Here is a 10,224-nt window from a genome sequence, read left to right on the forward strand (position 1 = left end):
GAACCACTTGTCTTCATGATAAGAAAATGGTTTTATTGTAGGGCCAACTTTAAATTTTGTATTACATTTCTACCATTAATAATTTATGATAATTATTTTTGTCCAATATGAAGAATATATAATATTAGGGATGTGCCCAAAATTTTCTCTATTGCTTTGTTTTTATTTTATCAAATTTTAAATTTTTATTGTTTAATTATAGCACCATGGTTTGATCCATTTGACCTAATGATTAAACCACTTACCCTCCACCTAGACAATATAAGGTCAAATATTAAATTATAAGTTTTTTATGTTATTAAAAATTTAAAATTATCGTGTATGAATTTACCAGTGGAACTTAATGATGAAAAAAAAAGCCTTAAATATATAATTGATTAGAGAGAATAGGAACTAATTCCTTAAATATGACACTTGATGAACTAAAAATTAGTATTCAAATTACACCTTCTACCCTAACAATATAATAGAGAGGGACTAAATTCAAGAAGAGGGGAATAATCAAGATAAAGTCTATATGAGAGAGTATAGTGTGGCTTATCGGGTTTTGAATATATATATTGTTTGCATCGAAGCTGGGATACTTCCTTGACCCCTCAGCTTGAGGGTAACCAGTTTTGCTACTACATGCATGGTTAGCTCTATTTTGAAGGGGGCCATTAGCGAGAATCACGCTACAGCTTCATGACAAGGCATCGCCTGGTTGTTAATTTAATTGTTCTCATCATAAGGATACATAACAATGTGACTAAATTATTCTCTTGTTTGTAACTCATCTCATTTTATTTCATCTTAACCTAATCAACCTCTTGATAACCTCTATGTAATCTTTCTAATGCCTATTCTATGTAAGAGAGAGAGTACTTCTCTCTCCATATTAATATTTACAAGGCAAATTCAATAGTCGTATTTTGTCATTCATTATTCATCAAGTTTTAATTCGTGTGTTATGAAAGAATGACATCCCCATTGGGCTTCAAATCAAGGTTTTTAAATCCGATTCGGACAATGAACCGATCAGGGGTCTGGTTTCCGGGTCGAATGGTTCAACTGTTCGAATCAAATGGTCGGCCCGCTCTGATAAAAAAAATAAAAAATAAAAAATAATCAAAACTGTTGAACGGTTCAACCGCATAGGTCAGCAGTTTACTGACCAAATCAATGTTTTTTGGCAAAAATCCAGTTTTGAAGAAAAATAGAACCAATTACCTAATCGGTTTCTGGTTTTTCTGATCCAACCGTCTAACCCGGTCCGGTTTTAAAAACCATGCTTCACATTATATTTTCTGTGACGGATCGAGGCACAATTAATTCTGATTTTAGCTCTTATATATGGTGTAATGTGTTTTACTAACAACAGTGCTCAATTTGTTCATTTGTTGGGTCTAGTACAAGTATCTTCTCGTGAATAATTAATGGAGATCTTTTGCTAAACAGAAACAGTGAGGAAATGTTGTTATTTTTTTTTTATGTTCTGTCAGTTATTTTGGCTTTGAAGTCAGAAGTTCAAGACTTTCCTGCTGGAAAACTTTGGTGTCTATCATACGATTAAGTTTAAGTTATGACTCCTCTCAGCAGTTGGGCCCTTAGACTTTATACATATAAATATATCCGTAAATTAAATGTACCTTCTCCTTCTCCAACATATTATTCTTGATATTATCATTGAGAGATATTCTCAATACGCTGCGGAGATGTGCTGTAGGACGTTGTGAGGGCAGTCTTATATTTTTTATTCACTTTTCCTATCCACTCCCTATCCGCCGTGAGCCGCACATCTTTTATGACTGCAATTCAGGACGGATAGGAAAAAGTGAGTAGGAAATCTGAGCGAGGGCTGATTTGAACTCCCTTTTTGGTTGAAAGAACACAGTTGTATATCAACTTCTGAAGCAAAAAGAAAAAAAAAAAAAAAAACCTAGGCTTAGCTCGGATACATTCACAACTGTAGGCTTAGGTCTAGGTCCAGCGCCCGAGTTTCAGTGTAGCTTTTGGTTCTCAAATGTCAACCGTATGCCCTTCAAGCGTGAGGGGTACAAATTCTGATTCCAGGCTACCAGCTTACTTAGCCTACAGACTGGATAATGTCCTCAACTATAACGACTCTTCTTCTGGTATCAAGTGAGAAAGGATTGCTTTCTTTGGTAAGGACACAGAAATGAAAACATCCCCTAATGGGTGAAACCTACAGCTGAGCAGCTATCAGATATCTACTGCTGCCAAAAGACGCAGAACATCTCCACCTATGATCTACTGCTGCTAAAAGACGCAGAACATCTCCCAAGGCAGAGCAAAGAAAGAGTAGGAAAACATCCAAATGGCAAAAATATCAAAACAAGCAAGTACTTGGAATTTGTAAAACAGAAAAATAGACAGATGGAGATAGAAAAAGATAGATTGATTTGATTTGATGAAAACTCCCCAGAACCCCTTCTTTCTTCTCAAACTGATCCAGTTCCAGTTGGAGCATTCAAGTTCAAGCTGAGTTTAACCATGCGAGTCCTAACCATGTTCATTGCTTACTGGCTCCAAATTAAATTCTGGATATTCGAGCCAAATGAGTTATATCCCGTGACTGTCACCGGTGCGGTGGTTCATTTGAATCATTTCTCTTCTTCTGTTGCCCTCTATAATCAATCATCTGATCAATGAGACAGAAAGAAAAACCAAGGAAAGGGCCAGAGCCCAGAGGGAAACATTGCATGAGTACGGTGGGCTTATGACACGTGTCCGAAATAATTTTGATGATCGGAAATAAGAGAAGTCAGAAGACCCCACTTTGTAGCTCAGAACAAAGTGCTGCATTAACAACACAACAATAATACATATATTCCATCCACACTTCAAACAAGTGAACAACCCTAAAAGGTTAAAACTAGCTAAGACAGATACTTTTTTTCCTTGTATTTTTATTCTAGCTATAGCCCATAGCCCATAGGTAGGCTTTTTTCGGACAAACACACTGGTTTATTATAGCAACTCCCTATTGATTTTTATCTTAGATTGTAGCAGTAGGTCTTCATTTCTGGTCTGCTTCATTCAACGTCTTCTTGCAGCTGTTTCCCTTTGGGCATTGAAGAAAACAGCAGCCACAGGAAGCCCAAGATTGTTCTCCTCCGCAAACTTTCTGGTTCTGAAATGGTCCCTTGAAGAAGGTGGAGTGACTGTCTGTCTACCTTTCTGTTTGAAGAGAACAAAAACATACCTATGGATTCCTATGTAAGGCTTTGGAATCTCGTAGCCCACCAATTCTCTTCCTGTTTATTTTATCTAAATTATAAGTCATTTCATTTCATCTCTCTCTCTTTCTCTCTCTCAAACACAGACTAACAAACATAATGAAAAGAAACTTACCAAAGGTAGCATCAGTTGTTCCTGGGATGTCCGTCACTATCCTGTAGTTAAGATTGTCAATGCATGGTGAAATTGTAATCTTTGGATAAGAACCTACTAATAAATATACTTTCTTTTTCTAGTAAAGCCCATTGATCTACAATGAACTATGTGTACGCAAACTTAAGGGTACTCCTTGTAATCCACACACCCATTAGGATCATCAGGAGCATACAGATCCTTAAGAGGATTGTCGCCCTCTTTCTGCTTGTATACTAGCATTAATACATATAGTTATGTTATGCGTGAATGTATGTATATAGTATATACATCTCTGTGTGGGTGTGTGGGAGATAAGAAGAATTAATGCATGCATCATGACTTGGATGCCAAGCATATGTAGCAGCAATACATGTATGATCCAGGACCATAATCATATGAACTGATCCTAAACCCTAATGGCAATGAGACAATAAGCTCAAACACTTTCTGTTGGCTGTTGCATGCAGTGCTGCAGTTGGTATTGGTAGTTCATACTATTTTGATCTTTGCGTTTTATATTTCTTAGTTCTGTGGTGGAAGGAGTGCTTTAGGGTATACCAGTGGAGGTGCTCTCTCAGATATGGGTCACTAGGGCCTGGAGCATCTGGGTCTGTCATAACCTGCAATATAGAAATTGTATTTGTTTAAGACAATTTGCAGAAAAGAATGTTAGAGCATTAGAGTATTAGATTGATCAATTTGTATACGACAGACAAAAATGAAGAATAAAGAAGAGGAAATGAAGTAGGGTACGGATGTGAAGTAGTACCACTGTAAAGAAAGATCTCATATCACCTCCATGAACTTCAACCCTAGGTTTAGTGGTTATTGAGGAAGGGTAGAACTCATGGCCATTGCAGACTTGCTTGTTGGAATTGTAAGTCACAGTCATCTTTACTGTTGGAGAGAAGGAATCAAGAACATCTCCAATCACTCTCCCAACAATGAGAGGCTCTAACATTCTTGCATTGTTTGCCATGAGAGAGAGAGATAGAGAGAGAGAGAGAGAGATGGGAATTGGGAATTTGATAAGCAATATGTTTTCTTTATGGCCTGTTACTGGGCATGGAAGTTGAAGCCTTATTTATAGTGTTGAGAAAGCAACTCCAATTTACTTCAGACTTATAGAAGCTTGTCATACTTGAATAAAAAATATATATATAGAATCTGGGCTATCAAGAAAAAGCTCTGCCTTTAGATTTTCTCCAGAAGTGTGTCAATAATGCAACATCAACCTCAACCCCCCCTGGCAGGGCATTCTGGTTAGGTCCAAAGGAGAGAGAGAGAGAGGGAGTAAATTTTGGGTAAATGATCAGTAGTGATGAACACGGTAGGAATCACACAGCTGCTGATTCATCATTGCTTACTCTCGAAATGCAGCAAATGGATGGATGGATTTTATATTTTTGATCCACCAATGCGAACAGAAAGGTGAAATGCTGCGTGTGGATCCCCATTAAGCCAAGTTGACAGTTTTTGCTCTTTCCTTAGTTAAAGACGCAACCAGAGAAAAATATTTCTAGATCCATTGGAACACTAGTAATGTGGGGAAGACATTTTTCTTTTTCGTTCAAGGTAAAAGAATACAACTTATTGAACTTTCCTCAAGGACTTCAACGACATACAGCGAGGAATTTGGAAATTTATTTGATGAAAGATTCTCTAAGCAGAGGGTGGAGGCATAAAGGGCCAAGTGTTAGTGCTCTGATGTCATTTCAAAGGTAAAGAGATTCAGGAGAGTTTCTGAAATGGTGAAAGAACAAGTGGGTTTCTGTTAATAGAAACTAAAGTGTTACCATTAACAGAAACAAAAGTGGCACTCTTGTTATTATAATTCTGAATGCATGAAGCCATGAATTCGACCACCCCTTTTCTCAACCATTAAGTTGTACAGTTTCTCTGTTCTATTAATTTTTAATTTCTGCTTTTAATAGAAAATGGAGGATAGACAGCTATAGCTTTCTATATATAACTCGAACAACGTTTGAACCCACAGCTCAATGGTTTCATCTGGGAAATCTCCTACATCATAAGTAAAGCAAAGAAAAGGAATTCACATGACCAAATGATCTAACCATTCATTTTCTCTTATAAAATCTATGTATTTAATTAATTAATTCAAAATTTTAACTAGCATTTTGGATTAAAAAGGTCTTCTAGATGGTTGTAGAGGCTTGCTTCAGCCATTTTTAGCCACATGGAAGCCACGATCGATGTGACCAATAAAACCCTTTCATCAGATCACTTAGCTCAAAGGTCATGAAGCGACTTGCCAATAAGGGTGTTAATGGACCGGTTTTGGATTGGACCCTGTCCAGTCCAAAATCAATTTGTATGGATTGGACGGATTAATAAGACATTGGATTGGATCAATCCTGTTCAAAATATTTATTAGATTGGATTGGACCAGGTCCATCCATAACAAATTTATATTGGATTGGGTTGGATTAAGCCAATATCTAGTCCATTGATATAAGATAAGAATATATGTATCAATGGACTGGGTTTGGGTTGAAACCAATCTAAATCAAAATGAATTTGAACAGATTGGACGGTCTAGACATTAAATTGGACCACTCCAAATTGGTCCAAAATATTCATTGGATTGAATTCGACCTGGTCCATTTATAATGGACTCACATTGGACTGGATCGGATTGGACCAAATCCAGTCCAATTGACACCCCTGCTTTGCAAGAAACTGACACAAACCTCTAGTTTCATGTAAATTCCAATTATGTTTCTTCTCTATATATTCTTTGTTCATAGGACAGGTTTTATCCTGGTAACTTCTACCCGGAACCTAAACGGAATTGACCTTAACCGCCCTTGAATTGATCATATCTAATCTATTATTGAGTAGGGTCTGATTTCCAAATTTTTGAAATTGGCCTTCACCGTAGCTTCTGGTTCTAAGGTCTAGGGGTTTACCCTACCTGAATTGATTTAGAGAACTAGCCTTAGTTTTCCTTAGTGGAACCAGTTTTGTAAAAGTTAATATTTACAAAATTTAAATTATAATGATAAGTTTGAATCATATTATTATTATTATTGAAAATCAAGTTTTTAAAAAATATGTTTCATTTTTTGGGGGGGAGGGGGTGTGGGGGTAAAGAATGAACGAATTCCACAAGTAGACCTCGAAACCGTCAAAGCCAAAACCGACCCTATAACCAATCTTAATAGGGTAGGTTCGAATTCCAAAAACATGTTTTGCCTTAGAACTTAACCAAATAACCAACCCATTCTCCCTCCTAATTACAGACACCAAAGCATTGTCCAATGTCCAATATATATACTTAGAGGATGTATGTAGATGGTTGAGTTCACTTTTGTTCCTTCCATGTATAGGCCTTAATATAATATTGTTGGTTGTCTTCATCAATAGGGTACATGGAATGATACTTGGGTCCTTGAAGAAGTGAAGGGTTTGTTCATGTGTCAAAATAAAGAAAAGATAGGTTCATGACAAGACAGGTCTCACGGTATGTTTTGTTTTCCAATGTATATTATAGGTTGATAAGAGTAAATATTGTCTAAATGCTTAAGAATGAAGAGATGTTTCACAATCAAAATGCTTCATCAAGTTGCATTACATTTTAGTGATAGGTAAATAAGAAACAATATATTAAAAGATAAATAGAGCTAAGATGGATGAATTATAAGAGCAGGAAGAAAATAATTAGAAATGAGTTTATAAGATGCTCTTAAGAGCAAGGTTCTATATATATATATATATATTATTTTAGTTTTTTTAATTTATAAGAGGGCTTTTTTGTGCCATTAAATTAAAAGTTTCTTAAAAACACTATGAAATGGGTGTATTGGCATTTAAAATCCTTATATCATATCGAAATTTTGAACCTTGCATAAGAGTAACTCTAAAGATAGTGACAAGAAAAAAAGTTTGATTGAAATGGTTTTTTCAAGTGCATAAACAATAATTAATGATTGCACCAATAAGAAGGTATGACTTGGGGATAGAAGGATCTAAAAGAACAAAGGAATTGAAAGGCCAAAGAAAACTTGGCCTGAAGTGGTAATTAAGAAATTATCTAAAGACTAACAATTTGATAGAATACAAAGCATTTGATATTGCATAGTGATGGAAGGAGATAGAACTCAAAAATGGACGTGGACTGGCCGATTGCTTCCTATGAAAATATTCTTTGGTATTGTGTTGCATCCATTGCAATATTAAATAATATGTGATGATAACTAACTTGATGGACAACTTTTCAACGCTTGTCTTCTCTTACAATAGAGAGCCTAACTCCAACAGCTTTATGGAAATATAGATTTTCCATGCATCTTGTTTGGTAATAAGGCTGTTCATCAAACCGATGAAACGGACTAAATTGACCTAATGTGACTTGTGTTGGTTGGCTTTCTAATTTCAATAGTTTTCTGTTTAGTTTTTATGCTAATCTGAGAGGTTGGGTCGGTTTTGGTTTGATCATTTGTAAATTGATGAAAGTTGAACTGACCCAACTATATATATATATATATATATATATATTAATATTTAGTATTTTAAATTATATTTTTTAATATGGGAAAATGAGAAAATTCCCTTATTTCCTAGTTTAAAATATTTTATATTGTAATTTTTATTTTTTTAATTTACTTTTTAATAATACCATTACAATTGTTTAAATTTAAATTTAATTTTGTGAATTTAAAATTTTTGAATTGATCGACCAAATTGAAAGTTGACCAAAATAAATACAACCTGAGTTGGACGGTTTTTATCATTGGTTGGTTAATTTCGGGTGACTAGCTCCCCAACCTAACCATGTTGGTTCAATTGGCCAAATAACCTAGAACCAAACCGACCCTACCCACGAACACCCCTATTTTTTGGGACATACCTAGTTGGGCTTTCTTAAGGGAGTTTAGATTTGGTCCCAATGGCCATTGCAACTATGCATGGTAAAATCTCCTTTGTCCTCACAAAATTTATAGATGTGCTCTCAAGCTTTATTTTTACCTACGTCCATGTACACTTTGTATATATAATCACCATCAAATTAATCACCCCAAAGTGAAAAAAAGGCTCCCATCCTTGACATAGAAATGTTTAATAGTTGTTGTAAGACAAGTTTTTTTTTTGGTATTAATCACTGACTAACACTTCCATAGGGGTTGTTACTCTTTTAAGTGAACAATACAACATCACATCAACAACTCTTTTCTTACAGAAATGATAATAACAGGATTCAAAACCGCACCATAGCTGAGACAATTCATCCAGCCCACCAATTGGGTTACCCCTTAGTTGGTAGATGAGTTCGGATATACTAGAAACAAGATGTATAAGGTGGGCTTATACACCCAATGAGAGATGTCAAGAACTTTTGATAATAGTATGGATTGCTAATGTGCATGCATAGTTCTGATTGGGTGTTCTTATTCTCATATTACACATCTTGTTTCTAGCATATTATTTAGAGTTCGATGAGTAAGGCTACAATTCAAATAGATTCTAATTGAATTAAAATTTGAATATGATCCTGGATTTGGATATCTATTTGGAAATAAAAAAATCGAACCACATTAAAAAACTTGATCCGTTAAATAATTGATTGAATTTAGATATGACATCTATTAAAATCTGATTCAAGATGTAAGAACATGTGCCATATGTTGGGGGTTTAAAACGTTTGTAAATAGTGTGCAAATCAGTAATGTAAGATGCAAAAGAGAGATAAACAACAATGTCTAATGATGTAAATAATAAAAAACAAAAGATCAATGACACATTAGAAATTCTAATGCAAAACTTCCTCAATTTAAGGGTAAAATTTACAAAACCGTATCCAAAAATACTTGCACTATCACCAAGATTAATGTGGTTACAACTTCTTTATATTCAGTTAAAGAATAATAACTTTAAGAAACAATGACCTCTTCTTGATAACAAAACAATTACCAAATAAGATGTGTATTTCAATCAACAAAATATGACACAGATCTCACCAAATGAAATTGTCAAAATCCTCTTCAAAACCATCATTAAAGAGCCAAAAAACCCACAACTAGCTTGATAGAATAGACACAAAACAACCAAAATGTTAATTGAAATGTTACCGTAATTAAAGAGCCAAAAAACCCACAACTAGCTTGATAGAATAGACACAAAACAACCAAAATGTTAATTGAGATGTTACTCTTCACTTTTTCAAGGTTGAATATCGTCTTTTTCTTCTTCCCTTGTAAAGATGATTAGTTTTTTTCTACTTTCTTTTTTCCCCTCACCAAAGAAGATGCCAACATATGAGACTAGAATGTCAAGAAACTTTCCACTCCAAAACAAAATAGGCTTGTAAAGGGAGCCAAAGGATAGTTAAAGAATAGGTTTTACCATCTACTAATATGGAGCTATGACAATGCAAATTTGTCTCTTTTTCACTAAAGAAAAAGTACTAAGAGTCTCACCACTTTTGTTTTACCTTTTAGATTTTCACATGATAAATAAAATAATCCCATCATCATATGAATTGTCTCTACCTCCACACAAGGAGGGAAATCCAACAACATATACATGTACAAGTAAAGGTAAAAGGTTAAAGATATTATACATTAACCTTATATGGCATGGAATTTTAATTTAATTTTTATAACTGCTTGCAGCAAACCAATGTAAGTATATATCTATAATATATGGTATAGATATATTAAAAAACACGTTAAACAAAGACAAGAGATATTAGTGTTATATATTATATGTCCATCTATATATTTAATCATTCAATCCAATCTAACATATATAAATTACAATAGAGCCCTCATATGAAAGAGATTTTTCTTTGAACTAAGGATATTTTATTTTCTCAAAGAGCATCTAGGG

At 34.6% G+C, this 10,224-nt stretch overlaps 1 protein-coding gene across 1 annotated transcript; it reads right to left on the bottom strand.

The window, feature by feature from the left end:
• Nucleotides 1-2,783: 2,783 nt before the first annotated feature.
• Nucleotides 2,784-4,472, bottom strand: LOC104588396 (CEN-like protein 2). The gene is made up of 4 exons (XM_010246305.3): nt 4,145-4,472; nt 3,934-3,995; nt 3,355-3,395; nt 2,784-3,257 (listed from the first exon to the last, which is right to left on the bottom strand). Exons 1-4 carry the CDS (start codon nt 4,352-4,354, stop codon nt 3,040-3,042), a joined length of 531 nt encoding a protein of 176 aa, XP_010244607.1. The 5' UTR covers nt 4,355-4,472; the 3' UTR covers nt 2,784-3,039.
• Nucleotides 4,473-10,224: the final 5,752 nt, after the last annotated feature.

The sequence above is a fragment of the Nelumbo nucifera genome, chromosome 6 (assembly GCF_055504915.1).
Source record: "Nelumbo nucifera cultivar China Antique chromosome 6, China Antique-T2T, whole genome shotgun sequence".
NCBI lineage: Eukaryota > Viridiplantae > Streptophyta > Magnoliopsida > Proteales > Nelumbonaceae > Nelumbo > Nelumbo nucifera.

Excerpts from the sequence above, each read along its gene's own strand:
- LOC104588396 (XM_010246305.3), bottom strand. The coding sequence starts at position 4,354 with ATGGCAAACAATGCAAGAATGTTAGAGCCTCTCATTGTTGGGAGAGTG. Across the intron at positions 3,996-4,144 it reads TGAGATCTTTCTTTACAGTG|GTTATGACAGACCCAGATGC; the intron begins GTACTACTTCAC and ends TCTATATTGCAG. Across the intron at positions 3,396-3,933 it reads CTGAGAGAGCACCTCCACTG|GATAGTGACGGACATCCCAG; the intron begins GTATACCCTAAA and ends TCTTAACTACAG.